The 22,453-nt window shown below is 45.3% G+C and overlaps 1 protein-coding gene across 4 annotated transcripts; it reads left to right on the top strand.

The window, feature by feature from the left end:
• The first annotated feature begins 1,304 nt into the window (after positions 1-1,304).
• On the top strand, positions 1,305-16,858 carry Sall2 (spalt like transcription factor 2). 4 transcript variants are annotated; one of them, XM_026414239.2, is made up of 4 exons: positions 1,305-1,377; positions 13,246-13,563; positions 13,969-16,067; positions 16,658-16,858. In XM_026414239.2, the coding sequence occupies exons 1-4, from the start codon at positions 1,305-1,307 to the stop codon at positions 16,856-16,858; spliced, it is 2,691 nt and encodes an 896-aa protein (XP_026270024.2). The 4 variants fall into 4 exon arrangements, with proteins under 4 accessions (XP_026270024.2, XP_026270022.2, XP_026270025.2 ...); XM_026414240.2 differs by lacking the exon at positions 1,305-1,377 and adding an exon at positions 12,813-12,879; XM_026414237.2 differs by lacking the exon at positions 16,658-16,858 and having other exon boundaries at positions 13,246-16,196.
• The last annotated feature ends 5,595 nt before the right edge of the window (positions 16,859-22,453 follow it).

Below are 22,453 nucleotides of genomic sequence, written 5' to 3'. Positions count from 1 at the left end.
TTGAAGATATTTGGCTGTTTGCCAAATGTATTGTAGAGATGGAGGATATCAAAAAAAAAATATCAAAAAAAAAAGAGATGGAGGATATCTTAAAGATGCAATTTCATATCAAAAAGAAAATTCTTTACACAGAATCACTGACAAATTATTTGCAGCCTCTGTGTGAATATGTTATAGAGAGCTCACAAACCCACTGAAGAGTCCATCATACTGTTAGAAAATTACTTTATGTTGAGCTAAAATTGCCTTTTACTGTGGGGCACCAAGGAACTTATCTGCTATATTCTTAGTGGCATTTCTTTGACTATGAGAACTGGATTGGATTGGCACACAGAAAGACAATGTGCCTTTGCTATTTGAAGTGAAATTCCTTAAGATCAAGCACTTTCGCCCCTCCATACTAGCAGTCTGGTGTCATAATGTATCTTTACAATATGTCATATTGTTTCTTTACAAGCACCTGGCTTCCCGGTCTATCTCTGTTATATCATAGCTGTACAATCGTGGATAGGTTACTTGACATCACTGAGCCTTTCGATTTACCTATCAAGGGGATTCCCACAAATAGGAATAGCCAAACGTGCTGTGATAATCGCAGACTTGTACTCTTCAAACTATGTGACATAAATGAAAATATCATGTAAATCATCTTCATACACTGTTATTATAAGTATACCCGTCACTCTTCACTCAATCTTTCTGCCAACCTTTCCTATCCCCATTTTCTCCTGGAAGCAGCTGACTTCTTAGCCTTTTAATCAGGGTATATCAGACAGTTTTTTAGTTCAGTTTATACCCCCAGAAGCAGCCACATTATCCAACAGAGGGGCACAGAATTATGAAAGAATCAAAAAGCATTGAGAAGATCTTGGGGAAGAGTTAGAAAAACAAGTGAGGGGCAGTCTCTAAAAACATACAGCTCAGCGAGAGGCCAGAGCCCTCGCAGGGAGGAGAGGGTTAAATCCTTTCCTCTGCAGTACAAAAGAAAAGAGTGTGCGGAAAGATTAGGATTTTTGCTTTTACAATGGGAGCTGCAGAAGCGTAGGGAAGAAGCAGAGGGGAAAAAAGGGGGCGTCTCCCCTTTAAAGACTTGCAGAGATTGAGAGAGAAAGAGAGAGAGTCGGAACCGGGAATCAGAGTCTGTCTGTCTCTGGGAAGGGGGAACATCTCGGCTTCACAGTGGTTTGCACTGGGGGAGAGGCTTCCGTAGGCTTCAGACCCACCCGGGGAGGAGATCGGACCAGGTCACCCCGGTGGAGACTAAGTGCATTGCCCCTCCCTCTCCCACCTCTCTCTACCCGGGAATGTCTCGGCGAAAGCAGCGGAAACCCCAACAGTTAATCTCGGACTGCGAAGGTCCCAGCGCGTCTGAGAACGGTGGGTGCCGGGGAGCGGTGGGGGGCCCCCGAGTCCCACCCTGCGTGGGTCAGGCCAGGGCAAAGGGAGGGCACTTGGACCATGGGCGAAACTGGGGCGGGGAGGACCGGGTCGTTGGGGGTGTGAAAGAGTTGAGATGCAGAGAGTGAGGAGCTGACCTGCGCTGGGGAAAAGCCCCCCTTGGCTTTCCTCGGGATTCATTCTGTTTGTGTTTTCCTTGTTTTTCTCTGGATGAAATGGAGTTTTCAAACTGGCTCTGTCTCCCCACCCAAGAGTTTTCTCCCCAGGTCCCCCTTTGCTCACTGGTCTTTGTGCGGTTGCTAAGTAACGTCCTCAGACCTGAAGACCCGTCTCTTAGGGGTGGGATTTCCCCCCCCCTCTTTTTTTTTTTTTTTTTTTTCTTCTGGAGAGTTGGGTTGCAAGAGAATGAATTGGATAAACGTGAAGGTTCCCCTGAGAGACAAGAGAAAAAAGTTTCTCATTGTTGGGCTGAGCCTGAGAGCAGATCAGAGCTCCCAGAGGGAGAGAGCTAATGTCGGTCAGAATGCAGCCTGGTTTGGGGCGTTTATCCGTGTCATCTGGAGGGGAGGTTGGCCAACAGGTTTGCGTGAGATTTGTGTTACAAGGGTGGTCAAACTTAAAAACAAACCAAGAAACATCCAAGATAACACACCTGCTAATATATGCAATCATTTTTACAAGGATATCCCTGTATGTTTTTTGAGCAACAGAATTCCTGAGGGGCAAAATTGTATAGTACTCTTATAACATTTCAGGAAGTGAGAAGCAGATAATAGAGTGAGGAAGGTTTTAAGAACTAACATTTTTCAAAGCCTAAGAGACAGCGAAGGCATCATCAGGACAAAAATTTAGATTTCCAGATGCTCCGGGCAGGTGTGCTCACTCCAGTAAATCGGGATTTTCCAAACTTGTTTGATTGTGAATAGAACTGATCAAGGGTCATTATTGCAAGAGTGCAGGTAATTCTTAGGATCAAGCAATTTTTTTTAACATACTTGTCAGGCTACATGTGTGTATGCACACTGTGAAAGTCTAAAAGTCCTGGCTCAGAGATCAACTATTTACTTAGCAAATAGTTGATATATTCAATAATGTAGTATAGGAGTAGGCACAAGGGCGCTGAAACCAGGTTTCAGGATTTTTTTTTTTTTTTCTGAATCCTTACTCCACCACTTAGTTAGCTGTGCAACCTTACTTGGTTTGCTTTACCTCTCTGTGCCTCAGTTTCTTCATCTATAAAGATGAGTATCCTAGCCACCTCATTAGATTGTGAGAATTAAAATGAGTTAGTATGTGTAAAGTTTTTTTTGTTGTTGTTGTTTTGGAAAATACCCAGGATAAATAAGTGCTTAGCAAAGCACCTAACATAATTAAGCATTTAATGCATGTGAGTATTGTTACTATCATTTTATGAGTGCAGTGATACTTCTGGCAAGTGTTGAAACATGACCAGGAACTTCTTGGCAAACTTCAGTATTTATTTCTGAGACATGTGCCATGAAAGATCTAGGATAATGTATTTGTAGTGATTAAAACTAATCATGGATTAAACTTGCCTTTCCACCCCTAGTGAAAAATGACTTCAGGTCAAATCAGTGCTTGAAACAACCTTGACAGACGCGTTAAAGTTTGGGGTAGGACACATCCTCCCAAGTCATTGCTTTGCTGGATCCCACTGTGCCCATATTTAGAGGTTCTATGGTGGTGGCATCCTTCCCTCCTGAGACACATTAGCCCTCCTTAATGCTGCTATAGGCCGGATGTTTCCTCCTAGTGCTCTACAGGAGACTTCCCCTGGAGCCTCAGAGCTGCCTCACAGCCCTGCTCCCCTGCTGCTTCAATTGTAGAACTAAGCTGAACACACACCCCCAACCCCTATGAGGCATCCTCCTCCCATCCCTTCCTCCCATCTGCTCACCCATTCCCCATACCACAGATGAGGAAGAGTCTTCTGTGAGGGAGTTAAAAGGTATCTTTAGCAACTGCCTTCAATGGATTCTCAAGCCCCTTGAAATGTAGCCCCGAGTTGGGGCTCTAGACACCTGGGGCATGAGAATGCTGCTACAGTGCCATTCTCATAGGAAGACTAAAGACTTGACCCCAATGGAAGCAACAAATTTCATTTGAAATTTTGCCTTTGAGCTCAGCCTTGAGAACTTCTAAGGGTTTTCTCATCAGAGTTCTTCCTGAGAGCAAAAGATCTTACCTAGGCTACTTTCATGACCAGAAGTTTCATTGGGTCTCATTAGCAATTTGGGGTGGCTCACTAAAATGCTTGCTCACATAAGCTTATAATGTATAAATTCCCCTTTCCCTCCTTATTGTAGACAGGATCTACAAAGAATCCTTGATACTTATTTGCTTTTCTGCCCAAAAGCATGGCCCAAAATTAGAAAGGAAGGGAGCTGGAAGCAAAGCTCAGTGGTGTAGCACTTGCCTAGCATGCAGGCAGCCCAGGGTTTGATTCCCTGCACCATCAAAGAATATAATGGTGGGGGGGATGCATCTTTTTTTTTTTGGGGGGGGGAATGCATCTTGAGCACTTAATTCAGGACTTAGTCCAGAACACACTACATATCCTTTGGCATATGTGTTAAATTATGGTCATCATTGTGAGCATCACCAAACATTTCTTTAGTAGCCTAGAAAGTGCCACAAATGTTTTCTGGAGTCTTTTTTCCCCCTCTTTTCTTTCTTTTTCTTTTCTTTTGTGGGGTGAGGTGGTGTGGTACTGGGGATTTAACTCAGGGACACACTACTGTATCCCCAGCCTTTTCAAATTTTAATGTGAAACAGGGTCTCACTAAGTTGCTGAGAGTCTCACTAAATTACTGAGGCTGGATTTAACCTTCCCCCCAACCTGCCATGCCATACTGGGGACTGAATTGAACCCAAGTACATACTAAGCCAGCCCTCTATGACCTTGAATTTTGCATTCTCCTGCCTCAGCCTAAATTTTAGATTATGTGCCACCCTGCGGGCTTTTTGCCCTCTTTTAAGCAAAGTTTACCACGTAAGAAGCAAATGCTGAGCTTTTGTTAAGTATTTTTAAAACTTCATGTTTGCAGTGACCTAGGAGAGTACCAAGAAACAGTCAGAAAAACCTGTTTCCAACCCTGTGTTTGCTCAGCTTCCTGACCAGAGCACCAAAACCTAATAGTTATTGCACATAAATGATGAGCAGGAAATTGTCAGTTTAGTAAAAACTCTAGAGAGGAGGGGAAAAAGTTTCCCCTACAGAGTCTAGAAATCTGAATTAGAGAACATAAGAGATGTAACTGGGGAAACTGTAAACTAGTACATCTGGGAAATAAAGAAAGCTATCAGAAACCCAGATATTTAGTGAGAAGGAGAAACCAGGACAACAGCCAAAGAGATCTAGAGGGAGAGAAATACTTGAGATGGAAGCTGGCAGACAGCAAGAACAGCAAAAGGCAAAGAAGGCAAAAATAGAGTTTTAAGGTCTCTGTTCTCTTTATTTTTACATTTAGAAGTAGAGTTTCATCTTTTAGGCATTGAGCCCCTTGGGATGTTCAGCTGCAGGTCCCCTCTCACCCTTCCCCAGGGTAGGGATCAGAAAGAACACATTTTTCAGTAGACAGGAAGCAGCTCAGTCCAGGGCAGTCATGCACGCATGCACATCTGTAATCCCAGTGGCTCCAGAGGCTGAGGTAGAAGAATCATGAGTTCAAAGCCAGCCTCAGCAATGGCAAGACACTAAACAACTCAGTGAGACCCTGTCTCTAAATAAAATATAAAATAGGGCTGGGGATGTGGCTCAGTGATTGAGTGCCCCTGAGTTCAATCCCTGGTAAACTCCCCACCACCACCCCCCAAAAAAAGCCAGCCTCAGCAAAAAGCAAGGCACTAAGCAACTCAGTGAGACTCTGTCTCCAAATAAAATACAAAATAGGGTTGGGGATGTGGCTCAGTGATCCAGTGCCCCTGAGTTCAATCCCTGGTACCACCACCCCCACAAAACAAACAAACAAACAAACAAACAAAAAAATGCAACTCAGGCAGGGCATGGTGACTCACTCCTATAATCCCAGCAACTCAGGAAGCTGAGGCAGGAGGAACTTGGGTTCAAAGCCAGCCTCAGCCATTTAGCAAGGCCCTAAGTAACTTAGCGAAACCCTGTCTCTAAATAAAATATAAAAAGGACTAGGGGGCTAGGGATATAGCTCAGTTGGTAGAGTGCTTGCCTCACATGCACAAGGCCCTGGGTTCAATCTTTAGCACCACAAAAAAAAAAAAAAAAGGGCTGGGGATGTGACTCCTGGTTAAACACCCCTGGGTTCAATCCCTGGTACCAAAACAAAACAAAACAAAAAACCCAAACAACAACTATAACAAAAAAACCAACTCAGTCCTGGATAGGGCACTAAATAAAGAAAAAGAAGCTGGGCAGCGGCATGTCTGTAATCAGCTGTGGTAAAATATGGATAACAAAATTTATCATTTTAACCATTTTTCTTTCTGTGGTTTTTTTTTTTTTTTTTTGGTAGCAGGGCTGGGGATTGAACCCAGGGCTTTGTGCATGTAAGGTAAGCATTCTACCAACTGTGCTATATCCCAAGCCCCCTCTTTGTTTCTTTTTTGGTACCAGGGATTGAACTCAAGGGCACTTAACAACTGAGCCACATCCCCAATCTTGTTCTTTTTCTTATTTTGAGATAGGGTCTTGCTTAGCTGCTTAGGCCTCACTAAATTGCTGAGGCTAACTTTCAACTTGTGATCCTTCTGCCTCAGCCTCCCAAGCCACTGGGATCATAGGCGTGTAACACTATGCTCAGCCATTTTAAGCATAAAATTCAGATATATTAAGTATATTCCCCATGTTAAGTAACCATTACTATCTATTTTTCAGAATTTTTCATCATCAAACAGAAACTCTGTACCTAGTAAACAACAGATCACTGTTCTCCCCTCCTGCAGTCACTAGTAGCCTCTATTCTATTTTCTTTCTTTCTTTTTTTGGTACTGGGGATTGAACTCAGGCACTCTACCACTGAACCACATCCCCAGCCCTATGTTGTATTTTATTTAGAGACAGGGTCTCACTGAGTTGCTTAGTACCTTGCCATTGCTGAGGCTAGATTTGAACTCAGGATCCTCCTGCCTCAGCTTCCTGAGCCACTGGGATTACAGGCATGCACTACTGTACCCAGCTTCTATTTTCCTGTCTCTATGAATTTACTAATTCTAGGTACCTTATATAAATGGAATCACATACTATTTGATTGAGCCCGTTGGCTCAATCAAAGTGAATAAACCAACCACACATTGGTTTATCTCACTTAGCATAATGTTTTCAAAGTTTATTCACCTTGCAGTATGTATCATAATATTTATGATTAATATTTGTGGAGCCTTCAGGTACTATGCTAGGCCATTTTTACATTTCTTCTAGTTTATTCCTTATGGCTGTTATCCCCTACATCTAAATTTAAAGAAGAGAAATCCAAGATTTAGAGAGATTAAGATATTTTCCCAAGATCACAAAGATGAGAAACGTTTAAAGCTAGAACTTCAACTGAGGTCTAAATCATTGTGCTAAATGAAAGGTTCAGCTCTCTAACATCCCTTCCAACTCCCAAAATGGTATGTTTAGTCCTTTGATTTCAGAAAAATGTCCAATGAAACCCCCCCCCCTTTTTTCCCCTTCGATACCATGGGTTAAACTCAGGGGCTCTTAGCCACTGAGCCACATCCCTATGCCTGTTTTTGAATTTTATTTAGAGAGAGGGTCTCATTGAGTTGCTTAGCACTTTGCCATTGCTGGGGCTGGCTTTGATCCTTCAGTCTTAGCTTCCCAGAGCCGCTGAGATTATAGGCTTGTGCTACTGCTCCTGGCCAGTGAGACCCTTTAAAAATTTAACCTACTATATTCCAAATCTGGAAATAAGTATATTTTCCTCACTTAACGCCAAGTGCACAAATCATTGTGTCTCTTTGTCTACTGTGTTGCACAGGCATAGGTGCATTAGTAGATTTGGGTGCCCTAATTTGGTTTGGCAAAGGACTGTGTGTGTGTGGGCGCATTTAGGGGAAAGAAGTGAGGAAGAGAAGAGGGGACATTCTGAGATGTAATCTTGCAACAGTTACAAAAATTAATGTATATACCAGATGCAGTGGTGCACGCCTGTAATCCCAGCCGCTGGAGAGGCTGAGACTGGAGGATTGCGAGTTCAAAGCCAGCCTCAGCAACTCGAGGTGCTAAGCAACTCGGTGAGACCCTGTGCCTAAATAAAATACAAAATAGGGCTGGGTATGTGGCTCAGTGTTTGAGTGCCCCTGAGTTCAATCCCTGATGCCAAAATAATAATAATAATAATAATAATAATAATAATAATAATAATAAATAATTATGGAAGCTACCAATTAGTGTTGGTCCAATGTTAAAAACAAGTAAGTTTAGGCAGGTGCTTACATAATATGCTTTGCTTCCTTTGTAGCTGAATGATGCTCTAACTCTGTAAACTTTTCATCTTACAACTAAAGATATGGCTTAGCTGGGCACAGTGGAGCTCACCTGTAACCACAGTGGCTTGGAAAGCTGAGGCAGGAGGATGGCAAGTTCAAAGTCTTAAGGAACATAGTGAGACCCTGTCTCAAAATTAAAAATAAAAAGGGCTGGAGATGGAGATGTGGCTAAGTGGTTAGGTGCCCCCTGGTACCAAAAAATTAAATAAACAGACAAACAAAAGGCCTGGGGATGTAGCTCAGTGGAATATCATTCCTAGGTTAAATCCCTAGTACAAAAAAAAAAAAAAAAAAAGATGACAACTAATTTTTTTTTTTTAGTTGTAGTTAGACACAATAATACCTTTGTTTTATTTATTTATTTTTTATTTGGTGCCAAGGATTGAACTCAGGGCCTCACATGTGCTTGCCGAGTTCTCTACCTCTGAACCACAATCCCATCCCTTAACTAAAATTTTAAAAGAAATAAATATTGAAGATGAACATGCCCTGGGAAAAACAATACAGTTGCTTAGATTCATAGTTAGATGTAAATTATATCAAATTCTATTTTTTTAAATAGAATTTTGTTTCATCAAATTCAGATTTTTTTTTTTCACCAGGAAAGGACACAAAAAAGCTTAAGTATGATTGTGGACAGAGTAGAAAGGGAGCCTGAGGGTAAAATTTGCCACTGAGCAGCTCCTTCTTTGCCTCTATTCCAATTTTGATTAGGTTTAGTTTGTGAGGAACAAGGTGGAAGGTTTGAAGGGAAGGATAGTCCTCTAATACTGTAGTTCTCATCCTTGGCTGTATGTACATTATTTTGCTTCTTTGCTTCTGTCTTTGTTTTTGTTTTTGTTTCTTTGGTGCTGGGGATTGAACCCAGGCCTTCCCTCATGCTAAGCAAGTATTATACCACTGAGCTACACTTCCAGCCCCTTACTTGTACACTGGAATCACTGAGGAGCTTTTCAAAAATACTAATGCCGGATCTAACCCTTAGGGATTCTTACTTAATTTAGTTTAGGGCATGGCCTGAACATCAGAATTCTTAAAAGCTCAGGGTAATTTTGAATTATAATTGAATTATGTTTGAATTATAATTGCTACAATGACCAATAGTTTGAGAACCACTGTTCAAATATGCTTGCTACACTTCCACACACAACCCACCTATTTTTCTCTCTGTTCCCCCTAACCATTCTCTCCGAAGCCTAAAGTCTCAGTGTGATGGGGCACCAAGTTTAGAGGGGAAAGCCACCTGGTTTCCTTTCCCTTTGTCATTTCTGCTCTTTGTAAATTTAAACAAGCATGTCCAGGTCTTAATTCTATATCTACCCTAGACTCTGCATGTGACCTCACTTTATCTGCTATCTAGGGACACCATAACCAGCTTAGTTTGTTTGTTCCTGTGTTTGTGACTTTATTCATGTCTGCTTAAGAATCCCGCCCCCCTTTTCAGGATCTACAGTGAGTGTAAAGTGCTGAGAAGTGGAGGGTTCCTCTTACAGGTGGCTGTTGATCTGTCACCTTTCACCAGGGGCTAAATTTACCTTAAAGAAGAGTGCAGATCAAATTTCGCACCAGAAAGCACGTTTCATTAAAGAGTAAAAAAGGGGACAGTGTTTCCCAGGAGAAGATGAAAAGAAAAGAATTTCTTTTCTTGTCAGAAGACTTGACAAAACAGTAACTGGATATCAAATGTTCCATGCTAATTAACAAATGCTCAGTAGAAAGTCTCCATCTGATTCCCTCTCCCTTACTCAGGCCAGAGAGCAAATGGCAGGTAGGAGCCACACAGGGCCCTTTCTCTAGCCACACAATGTGATGTGCTTGAGAAAGCACTGGATAGGAGTCAGAATTGTGAATGCCTGCTTCAGTGAGTTACTGTGTGAACTTGGAAAAGTCACTTAACCTCTCAGAGCTTCAATTTCCTTATCTGTAAAAATAAACCACATTGTATTAAGCTGTGACTTTCTGTAATTAAACAGATCCTTTCTTCCTCATTTGGAAGGGCCAGGTCTGCAAGTAGAGAACCCACCTGTTTCAGAGCTGTGATTCAAAATGCTAAGATCCTTAAGGTTACCTGAAGTTTCAAAATATGATTGTAAGATGGTTTCAGTTTGTAAAGACAGGCAAAATTTATGTTGAAAATTCAGTGGATGTTATTAATATTTTAATTGGGTTGTATCAGCTCTCCTCCCAATGACTCCTTATCCCTGACATATGCCAATATTAACCAATATCTTAACTCAGAAATTAATAAGGTTGGGGATGGTGGTGTAGCTCAGTGGTAGAATGCTTGCCAAGCATTCATGAGGTCCTGGATTCAATCCCTAGCACAGAGAAAAAAATTAATAAACAATACAAAAAAACATCTCATTTTATTTATTTATTTTTTAAAGAGAGAGGGGAGAGAGAGAGAGAGAGAGAGAGAGAGAGAGAGAGAGAATTTTCAATATTTATTTTCTAGTTATCGGCGGACACAACATTCTTGTTGGTATGTGGTGCTGAGGATCGAACCCCCGAGCGCACGCATGCCAGGCGAGTGCGCTACCGCTTGAGCCACATCCCCAGCCCCACATCTCATTTTAGTATATGTGTGTTTTAAGTTAATTTGATTATTTTGCATTGACAATGTCAGCTCTCTAATCCATAATATTTAGGACTCTCCAAACTTAATAATGCCCATATAAGGGCTGGGGTGTGGCTGAGCCATTTCTAAAGTTCTTCCTAACATGCTCAAGGTACTACTGAGTTTAATACCCAGACCACCAAAAAAAAAAAAAAAAAAAAAAAGGAGGGGGGATATTGGGATATAGTTCAGTGGTTGAGTGCTTGATGCAAGGCCTGGGTTCATTTTCTAGCACCAGAAAAAAAAAAGAGGAAAAGAAAGACAGACAGGCTGGCTATACTACTACCACTTTACAAAAAGGGAAATGGTAAATAGATGAGGGAAAAGAAGTGAAGTAGAGAAAGGAGAATGGGGGGGCGGGTCAGGAGACAATAGGCAGGATCATGAACTGAAATGAATTTCCTTGGGATGAACTACTATTTATAAGACTCTAATAAAAACAAAAACAAATAACAACAACAAAAAAGGGAAATGGTGGCATAGCATAGTGACTGATCACCAGGCCTCAGTTTACCACCCAGGCAAGGTGAGTTTACTGATGCCCAAGCAAACCACAAAACCAAGGACCTATGATTACTTTGTGTGTATGTTACTGGGGATTGATCCCATGGGTGCTCTACCACTGAGCTGCATTTATTTTTTGAGAGACTGGATCTTGCTAAATTGCTGAGACTGGCCTGAGCGCCCCTCCCCATCTGGGATTACTAGAAGTAGCAGAAATTATGTCAATACTTCTCAAATGTAAAATAGTGGGCTGGTGTGGTGGCATGCGCCTCTAATCCAAGCTGCTCCTGCTCTGGAGGCTGAGACAGGAAGATCTTGAGTTTAGTCAGCCTCAGCAATTTATTGAGGTCCTATGCAAATAAGCAAGAACCTGTCTCTAATAAAATCCCCAAAAGGGCTGGGGATATGGCTCCGTGATTAAGCGCCCCTGAGTTACATCCCTGGTACCAAAAACAAATAACAACAACAACAAAAAAAATCAAATGTTAAATGGTGTTTCAGGAATTAGAAAACCCTTTAGGACTCATTTCAAGGCAGAAAGGGAATGCAGACTACCTGGCCCAAGACTCATCTTATTTAACCCTATCTAACCTCTTGCTGAATGTGAGGCACCTCCATGGGCCAGAGCAGGTGTCAGTCTGGTCCAGGCATTCAAACCAGGTTGTTGGGGGGAAAGGGATTTAGGAGAGGCTGCCTGGTAGCTCCCACTGCATTTTCTCCATTGTTTCAGAAGTTCCCCTCCCCCCCAGCTGGGTGGGTCTCGGTAGGCCTCTGCAGGCATCTCTTCAAACCCACTGTCGGTTATAGGGACAGTGTGCAAGTGTTGAAAGAGGAGAACATAGGGGGCAGAGAGTAGAGATGAAGATACTAAATAGAAGACCGGCTTCTTAAATAAGCATGAACTTTATAAATTAGGTGTTGGCCCGGTGGTCTGTGCAGTAGTTTGCATTCAGCTATTATTCTGGGGGAGGAGGGGAAAAGAGTGAAGGGGCTTCGTGTTCCGCAGACAGAAGACCTGAAACGACTTCCTTGGAAATTCTACCTTGCAACCTCTCACCATGTGAAACTTCTTTTGTGGAGAGGGATTGGGGGGCGAGGTAGTGTGAGAATGGAAGTGAGGGGCAAAACTTGGGAGTATTGGGGGGGATGCTGATGAGGAGGACGTTTGGGGCTCCTCCTCCCCCTTTGGCCCTGAGACCCCTAAGAAGATGAGACTACCCTTTCTCTGGAAGCCACGTTTTCCAGGCTCTGCGGATCCTTTATCCAAAGAAAAATAAGAGAAGCCGATCGCCTTGCTCTATTGAGCAGGGCTACGTTTCCCACTGTGCCCCTTGAGCTTAGGCGGAGGTGGCGGGGGGGCAGGCCTGGGCAAAGACATCTGGGAACGAGGGGGAGCTGGCAGAGGATAAGGAAAGGTGGACCCCCACCGTACCTCACAGCACCTGACAATAAGCCTTGGGAAACCCTCTGAAGCTCAGGGCTCCTGCCCCCACAACCCCCTAAGTACTGTGGCTCGCGTCTCCGGCTCTCGCTTCCCTCCCCAGCAGCTCCTCCCCGCAAACTCTCCTCCCCCATCTCCCCTCTCCCCTCTCCCAGCTTTCTCGCTCCAGCTCCTCCCCTCCTCCGCGCCTCCTCGCTCCCCTCCCCCTCCGCCGCTGCTCCCAGCCCCCGCCGCCGCCGATCTCCATCTCCGCAGTCTGGGCCGCTGGGTGCAGAGCCTGCCGCAGCCCCGGCGGCCACGGTCGCTTCCTCAATCGTGATACCCATTGTCTCCCACCCCGTCCGGCCCTCCGCTTCCCCGACAACCATGGCGCACGAAGCCGGGAGGAGCTCTCGTCTTGGGGGGCCCTGCGGGGAACCTGCGGAGCTCGGAGGTGCGGTAGGGCCAGGCTCCGGCAGAGGTGAGGAGGGAGGGGACGCGCGGGGGTAAGGACTTCAGGTGGGCGGGATACAGGCATAATTCTCTCCGTAGGTTGCAGTCCTCACACCCATTCCCACTCCCCAGGGCCAGAAAAGGGGTGTTGGGGGGGTGAGGTGACGGAGGAGGGGAGTGGAGTGTGCGTGACCCCCCCCCTTACTGGGGTGAATCTCTTCTCGAGGTTCAAGACTGAGCTCTAGCCTTATGCATGGCTTAATGGTGACTCATCTCCCCACCCCCAACTTGCGGCTCGTTGTTAATTAGAGCCTCTGTATAGCCAACCCAACGCACCACCCACGCTCTCTTCTTGTCCTCTTCCCAGGTGATGCTAGCGAGGAGGACCACCCCCAAGTCTGTGCCAAATGCTGCGCACAATTCACGGATCCAGCTGAATTCCTCGCCCACCAGAACGCATGTTCTACTGAACCTCCTGTAATGGTGATAATTGGGGGCCAAGAGAACCCCAACAACTCTAATGCCTCCTCTGAACCCCGGCCTGAGGGTCACAGCAGTCCCCAAGTCATGGACACAGAGAACAGCAATCCTCCAGAATCCGGGTCCTCTGGGCCGACTGATCCCACCTGGGGCCCAGAGCGGAGAGGAGAGGAGACTTCAGGGCATTTCCTGGTCGCTGCCACAGGTACAGCGGCTGGGGGAGGTGGGGGCCTAATCTTGGCCAGTCCCAAGCTGGGAGCAACCCCATTACCTCCAGAATCCACTCCTGCACCCCCCCCTCCACCACCTCCCCCTCCACCCCCAGGTGTAGGCAGCGGCCACTTGAACATTCCTCTGATCTTGGAAGAGCTGCGTGTGCTGCAGCAGCGGCAAATCCATCAGATGCAGATGACTGAGCAAATCTGCCGGCAGGTGCTGCTGCTTGGCTCCTTAGGCCAGTCCGTAGGTGCCCCTGCCAGTCCCTCAGAGCTACCTGGGACAGGGACTGCCTCCTCCACCAAACCCCTACTACCCCTCTTCAGCCCCATCAAGCCTGTTCAAACTGGCAAGACACTGGCACCTTCCTCCTCTTCCTCCTCCTCCTCCTCAGGGGCAGAAACACCCAAGCAGGCTTTCTTTCACCTTTACCACCCACTGGGGGCACAGCATCCCTTCTCTGCTGGAGGGGTTGGGCGAAACCACAAGCCTGCCCCTGCCCCCTCCCCTGCCCTTCCAGGCAGCGCAGATCAGCTGATTGCCTCACCTCATCTGGCATTCCCAGGCACCACAGGACTACTGGCAGCACAATGTCTTGGGGCAGCCCGAGGCCTTGAGGCCACTGCCTCCCCAGGGCTCTTGAAGCCAAAGAACGGAAGTGGTGAGCTGGGCTATGGGGAAGTGATGGGTCCCTTGGAGAAACCAGGTGGAAGGCACAAATGCCGCTTCTGTGCCAAAGTATTTGGCAGTGACAGTGCCCTGCAGATCCACCTCCGCTCCCACACCGGTGAGAGGCCCTATAAGTGCAATGTCTGTGGCAACCGCTTTACCACCCGTGGGAACCTCAAAGTGCATTTCCATAGGCATCGCGAGAAGTACCCACATGTGCAGATGAACCCACATCCAGTGCCAGAGCACCTTGACTACGTCATCACCAGCAGTGGCCTGCCCTATGGTATGTCTGTACCACCAGAGAAGGCTGAGGAGGAGGCAGCCACGCCAAGTGGAGGTATGGAACGCAAGCCTCTGGTGGCCTCCACCACAGCACTCAGTGCCACAGAGAGCCTCACGCTGCTCTCCACTGGGGCAGGGACTGCCACAGCTCCCGGGCTCCCTGCTTTCAATAAGTTTGTGCTCATGAAAGCAGTGGAGCCCAAGAGTAAAGTTGATGAAAACACTCCCCCAGGGAGTGAGGGCTCAGCCATCAGTGGAGTGGCAGAAAGTGGCACTGCAACCCGCATGCAACTAAGTAAGCTGGTAACTTCGCTACCAAGCTGGGCACTGCTTACCAACCACTTCAAATCCACTGGCAGCTTCCCCTTCCCCTATGTGCTAGAGCCCCTGGGGGCCTCACCTTCTGAGACATCCAAGTTGCAGCAGCTGGTAGAAAAGATTGACCGACAAGGAGCTGTAGCAGTAGCCTCTGCTCCATCAGGGGCCCCCACCACCTCTGCCCCTGCACCTTCATCCTCAGCCTCTTCTGGACCTAACCAGTGTGTCATCTGCCTCCGGGTGCTGAGCTGTCCTCGAGCTCTACGCCTGCACTATGGTCAACATGGAGGTGAGCGGCCCTTTAAATGCAAAGTGTGTGGCAGAGCCTTCTCCACCAGGGGTAATCTGCGTGCACATTTCGTGGGCCATAAGGCCAGTCCAGCTGCCCGGGCCCAGAACTCCTGCCCCATCTGCCAGAAGAAGTTCACTAATGCTGTCACTCTGCAGCAGCATGTTCGGATGCATCTGGGGGGCCAGATCCCCAATGGTGGTACTACACTCCCAGAGGGTGGAGGAGCTGCCCAGGAGAATGGCTCTGAGCAATCTGCAGTCTCTGCGGTGGGAAGCTTCCCCCAGCAGCAGTCACAGCAGCCATCACTGGAAGAGGAAATATCTGAGGAAGAGGATGAGGATGAGGAAGAGGAGGAAGATGTGACTGATGAAGATTCCTTAGCAGGAAGAGGCTCAGAAAGTGGAGGTGAGAAAGCAATATCAGTGCGAGGTGACTCAGAAGAGGCATCTGGGGCAGAGGAGGAGGTGGGGTCAATGGCCGCAGCAGCCACAGCTGGGAAGGAGATAGACAGTAATGAGAAAGCAAATCAACAGTCTTCTCTACCTCCACCTCCGCCTCCACCTGATTGCCTGGATCAACCCCAGCCAATGGAGCAGGGCAGCAGTGAGGTTTCAGGAGGCATGGAAGAGGTGGGTAAACCAGAGAGGAGCTCAAGCCCTGAAACACCACTCAATCCAGAAAGAGAAGGCACTGGCACCCCCTTGGTGGAGGAGCTGAGCTTGCAGGAAGCTGGGAGAAAGGAGCCAGGAGAGAGCAGTGGCAGAAAGACCTGTGAAGTGTGTGGCCAGACCTTTCCCATCCAGGCAGCTCTGGAGGAGCATCAGAAGACACACCCCAAGGAGGGGCCGCTCTTCACTTGCATTTTCTGCAGGCAGGGCTTCCTTGAGAGGGCTACCCTCAAGAAGCATATGCTGTTGGCTCACCACCAGGTACAACCCTTTGCTCCCCATGGCCCTCAGAATATTGCTGCTCTTTCCTTGGTCCCTGGCTGTTCACCTTCCATCACTTCTCCAGGGCTCTCCCCCTTCCCTCGAAAGGATGACCCCACAATCCCGTGAGCCAGTTTTCTGTACCTGCTTCCCTTTGATCTAGGGAGCAGAAACTGTGAGCTCCGTAGAAGGACCTCCAAGATTTATGAGCCCTTATTTCATCTTTTTGCTCTAAGTTCTTACATCGGTGTCTCTAGTGGCTTTTCTCTAGTCCCCGAGCTTGGAAATTATTGTGCTTACCAGGGGATGGTCCCCTAAAAAATTTTTCTTCCCTCTTCATTCTTTTACCTGAGGAAAATAGGTTATGTAAGGCTTCACATTCTCAAGGGGAGCCTCTCCTTTTCCCTCTCCCTTTTCCTTTGGCAGGTGCACCTAAGCACAATCTTTGGAATTGCAGCCCAGCCCAAAGGGGCTGGCAGCTGTCTCTGGAGTGCTACTCCTCACTGATGACCAGGATTCTCTCCAGGATTTCTTGTCCCAGGACCTTCTGCCTAGCTGGTGATGGCAGGGGTGGGTTCCATACTTTCTGCAACCAGTGCACAGCTTTCCAGTCACATGGCCTGCTCACAAAGCCCTGGAGTTCCGCCTCCATCTCTGTTACCACTTTAGACCTAGCACCACTAGTGCTGTTTGGTCCAGGAACTGTAGTGGAGAAGGTGGCCCCAACGATGGAATCCGGAGAAGCCAAGGAGAAGACAGCCTCCTTTCCTATTTTAGCCTCCTGTATTTAAGGCAGTGTCTAAAAAGCCCATCAGAAGAAAGAAGCAACAAACTGCATGTTCCTTCTCTCTCCTCCTGCTTCAGAAGGTGCTGTCAATGAAGATGTTCCAGTAATTAGTGATTTTTACCCCAGAGGTAGGGAGAGATGAAGGGCATAAAACACTCTTCCTAGTAAAGCCTTTGAGAGTCACATTAAGGCAAAGGTGTTGTCAGGTCAGTATGCCAGCACATCTCCAACTTCTCAGTCATCAAGGATTTTTGAAGTTGAGAAATAAGCAGATTTCTTGCCAAGAGATCTCTTATAGGGTATTTTGGGAAATATAAAGTTAGTTTGCATCTTAATGAGCATTATTGGTGAGGGTGGTTGTGAAGTAATGGAGAGTTGAGGAATGTTGCTCAAGTATAGGGCTTGCTGGGAACTTACCTGATTAAGAAAGGGATATGATATATATATAAAGGAGGGAACCTTGCATTCTTGTGAATGTGAGCATTCTCATGAAAGTTCTTTTTGGGCTACTGGTGACATAGTTTGCAGCAGTGCACCAGGGGAATCATGGGGGATTTCCTAGCACTAGTGTGCTTCTAGTTTTAGATAACTCCCTCCTTTATTACCTGGCCCCTTGTAATTTCCTCATCTTCCCCTCTCAAAACCCATTTCCTCCCCAGTTTGCGTGATCATGGACCAGGGCTTATGTCTTTGCCACTGTCTGGTTCTTAGAGCCCCAGACTTTGGGAGACAAGCTCCAGGTGATTCCTTCCTGCCTTTCTGTCTTGTAATGAGATGTAGTGTTTACTCTTAACATAGGATTTTTGGGAACAGGAGTTCTGAGGAGAGAATGAGGGTTCTCCTCTGAAGTAGTGGGCTCCAATGCTTCCTAACATAGTGAAAGCAGACAGGGGAGATACTAGTGTCTTCCCCTCCATCATTAAAAGTGTTTTGATCAAACATTTGTGTGTTTCTCCTTATTTCATGACTAGCCAGCAGGGGTGTGATATGGGCATTCCTAGTATGGAGATTCCCTTCCCACCTACATCTCCTGCCAAAACTGAACATATGGTGTTGGAATATTTACTCAGCCTTGTCCTAAAACAACCTCCAGTGAATATAATTTTCCTGTAGAGTTCATGTCCTCTAAAGGTAGAAATTTGCCCACTGTCTCTGGTTGTTGATTAGGTTTCCTAGGTCTAGCAGGCTTTTAAATTTTGTTTTGTTTGGAGGTTGGAAGCTGTTGGTCAGGCTTTCCCAAACTCCATGCCAGCATGTCTAAATCAGTAAATCTGTAGAACCAAGATGACTCAAACTTTACGATCTTTGATATCTGATGTAACCAGAAAGGGGTGAAAAAAGTAATCCAACCCTAATAACATACCAATTAAAAAAGAATTCTTGGGGCTGGGGCTCAATGATAAGGTACTTGCCTAGCACATGTGAGGCACTGGGTTCGATCCTCAGCACCACATAAATAAATGAAAGGTATTGTATCCATCTACAATTAAAACAATATGTTAAAAAAAAAAAGATCTTAACATTAGGAATTCAGAGGTTGGGATAGAGCTTAAACAGTGCTTGCATAGCATGTACAAAGGCAGCGGGCAGAGAGGGGCGGGGGGTGTTTACAGCTGCTTAAAGCTCTGGGTTCAATCTGTAGTACCAAAATATAAAAAAAGCAGAGGGGGTGAAATGAGTTTTCTTTTTTTTCTTTTTTTTTCTTTAGCGAGGTTCAGATTTGTCTCTAAGATCTTTCCTGGGTAAAAGTAAAAAGAATTGCATATCCTGGGCTGAAGGTGTAGCTCAGGGTAGAGACATGCTTAGCGTGTTTGGGACCCTGGATTCAAACCCCAGGACACACTATCCTCCCCCAGACCTGAAATTTAAATTTCCTTAATAGTCCAGAATTTATTTTCCTTAGTTAGATGATCATATCACTGAATCTTGGTGCCAAAGAGATTAAACTAATAAAACCATTTGCCCAATATCATTTGTTCAACTGGTGGCAAAGTTGGATTAAGAGCCCAGGTGGGCAGAATGAAGCCTTGGCGCTATTTCCAGTGATCAAGGATGGTGCTTGCTTCCTGCTACATCAAGGATCCATCCTGCTACATGGTGCTTGTGGAAAGATGGAAAGAGGTGAGTAAACCTTTTCTTCAGTTCAAGGTAAAGAACTGATAATTGATTCTAGTTACCCCCATCAGAGCAGAACAGGTCCCTTTGAACATATACCATGAATAAGGACACATGGGGCCCTTGGAAAGTCGACTGGGGAAGAAAATACTCTCTTTAATTCCTGGCAAAGCTGTTTTTCCTTTCTAAGGAAAGAGGTAGGTTACGAATCCTTCCATTCTTTTCCCCACCCCCACTGGACATAGATAATGCTATTTAACTAATTAAACCAGACTCACCCCCTCTTTAGGTGCCAGTTCCCATTATGGTGACAGCTGTCAGTGAGGATTCTATTGATGGAGACTTCCTGGAGCAGTGCAGCTCTAAGCCTGCCTCCCTGCTCCCTTTCACAGCTCTACTCTATTTTCCCCTCTGTCTGCTATGCATTCTTTTCCCTCTCATGTCCTGTTTTTTCTTTTCTCATTCACTTACCTGACAGTTTTTCTTTCTTTCCCCCACTCCCCTCTTCACTTCTTAATTTATTCCTCTTAGAGCCTTTAGTTTTGATCTAAGGTAGTGGGCTCTGTCCCCACCTTCAGACTTAACATTTCTCACTGTCAATTACTTCTCACTGGATCACCTATTTGGAAGCTGAATTAACTTGTTGGAATGAGTATATAAATAAACATAGTTTGTACATTTACTTTACATGTAATAACAGGACTTATATAAAGCAAGTGATAGTTTCATTTATTTGTTTTTATTAGTGCTATATGTTTTACATAATTGGGTTCATTTTGACATATTTATAAATGCACAATTTGCCCTATTTCAGTCCCCAGTACTACCCCTGTGCTTCTTCTCCCTCCCCCTTATGACCTTTCTCTATTGGTATTCCTTCTGTTTTTTAAACTGGTGCATAGTTAGGCATTAAAGTGGAATTCATTGTGATATATTCATACATAGTATAATTCTGCAGTGCCTTCCCTTTCTCAAGAGATAGTTACTTTTCTCATTTATTTTTGAGTATTCACCTATTTCATCAGCCCAGCATTTGTTAGGAACAAAGTTAAATAAAACACTTCTGCCCTTAGGGATCTGTGTAAGAGGAGAGAGAATGTAAGGAGATGTTTTCATGTGGTAGTAATAAGCACTATGACAGTTATGAATAATGTTCTGTCAAATCCCAGCAAGGGAGATAATTAACTCATAATCCAATGTTGGAGAAGGGGCAGGGGATGTACAATTCTCTTAAATTTGTCTTTCATAATAACCACTCTGAAATATAGTAACTGACTTCATTCATACAACCCACCAATGCAGTTACCATTTAAGAACCTACATAAGCTGGGCGCAGTGGCTTGGGATGCCAAGGCAGAAGGATTGTGAGTTCAAAGCCAGCCTCAGCAAAAGTGAGGCACTAAGTAACTCAGTGAGACCCTGTCTCTAAATAAAATACAAAATAGGGCTGGGGATGTGGCTCAGTGTTTGAGTGCCCCTGAGTTCAATCCCTCATACCCCACCCCATCCCCCCAAAAAGAAAAGAACATATATAAGATCCATAATTCTTTGTCAGACACAGATGTGTTTCTTTCAAGATGCCCCTTCAAGAAAACTGGCTAGCTACAATCTCATTGTCTTACTATATGACCAAAAGCAAAATGCTCATTAGGATTAGTTGATCTGTTCACTGCTAACCCCACCCCAATCCACCCCTTGAACTGAGGATTGACCTCAGGGGTACTCTATTACTGAGTTACATCCCCCAACCCTTATCAGATGAAGTACAGCTGTACCACTATTCCAGACCCTGGTTAAAAATTGAGCAAGGGGCCAGGCATGGTGATGCAAGCCTGTAATCCCAGCTGCTCAGGAGGCCGAGACAGGAGGATCATGAGTTCAAATATAGCCCCAGCAATTTATCGAGGCTCTGTGCAACTCAGTGAGACCCTGTCTCTAATATAAAGAAGGACTGGATATATGGCTCAGTGATTAAGCACCCCTGGGTTCAATCCCTGTTTTTTTTTTTTTTTTTTTTTTTTTTTTAATGAACAAGGTACAAGAAACAAGAGTTTAGCATTTCCATGGGACATCCCTCTTTATGAGAAATCTGTTCTGGAACTCCCCACTGGACATCGAGGTCTGACAGATCTCATTGCCCAATTCCACTTTTTCCTGCCTTTCCTTTTATAGGGGTTATTCTCCAATAAAACTTGTTAGTTCTAACTGTCTCAACATTTGCTACTCAGAATTCATTTTGTTTCACTCCTGAAAAAGACCCAGATTCTTTTCTTTTTGGTACTGGGGATTGAACCTGAGGGCACTTTAACCACTGACTTCATCCCCACTCCTTTTTATTTTTAAATTTTGAGACAGTGTCGTCCTTGATAAGTTGCTGAGGCTGGCCTTGAACTTTCAGTCCTCCTGAGTTCCTGGGATTACAGGCATGTACCACTGCACCTGGTTTCTCAGATTCTAATTGGTGCATTTTTGTCTCTCATAAATTCCTGCACCTGGCATTCCAATTACCATCCTTGGAATTGAGTCAACCAACAAACATTATCTCCTGATCCCCAACCAGATTTCACTAGTTTTACTCTCAGAGCCCACTTTGACTTCCCTTTACATTTCTCCTTTCTAACCTTATTTAGTAATTGTAGATTAACTGGGTGCAGGGGTGAATTCCTGTACCAGCTACTGTAAGGGACCGGCGAAACGTCGGAGGAAGAGACCACAAGAGACTGTCTTATGCAACAGCAGAAGGGTGGGTTTATTTGGAGACCAGCATGCTAGGGCTCTCTCTATAGCAAAGAGAGATAGAGCCCTGAGAACAGCTTGAGCAGAGCTTATATACCTTTCTTGGAGAGGGCAGGGAGGGAAGTTCATTGACGGGTCAGGGCGAGTGGGCAGCTTGCCTGCAACCGAGTGAGGGAGTGCATCCTGCAGTTTGGCAGTTGGGGACAGCACACTCTGGGAACAAGATTAGCAAACAGTTCACAGTTGGGGACAACACATCCTGGGAACAAGATTTCAACAGTGTTTTGTTAAGCATATAGAAAAACAGTGACAAGCACCTATTTTATTAACCTTTCACTACTCAGGAGGCTGAGGCAGGAGGATCACAATTTGGCAAGGCCAATTTGTTCAATACTTTAGCGAGACCCTGTCTCAAATAATAAAAAGGTCTGGGGATATAACCCACTAGCAAAGTAAGTGCACCTCTGTTCAATCCCCAGTAGGAGGGTGGGATATGAACAGATTGACTAATCCTAAAGGGCATTTTGCTTCAGGCATATAGTTAAAAAAAATGGGTATGACCAAGATTTAAGGAAAACAAAAACATTCTGCCAGAGAACCAAATAAGGTATTCATCATTTGGTCAATACTGTGACTATTCCAGTAATTCATTACTATGTAACAAACCATTCCAGAACCCAGTGACTTAAATAATATTTGTGATTCTGTAGACTCCTTGGGCAGGCCCTGCTAGGATGGCTGGCTATGC

This window comes from Urocitellus parryii, chromosome 6 (assembly GCF_045843805.1).
Source record: "Urocitellus parryii isolate mUroPar1 chromosome 6, mUroPar1.hap1, whole genome shotgun sequence".
Taxonomy (NCBI): Eukaryota; Metazoa; Chordata; class Mammalia; order Rodentia; family Sciuridae; genus Urocitellus; species Urocitellus parryii.
This window is presented reverse-complemented; position numbering and strand designations above follow the sequence as displayed.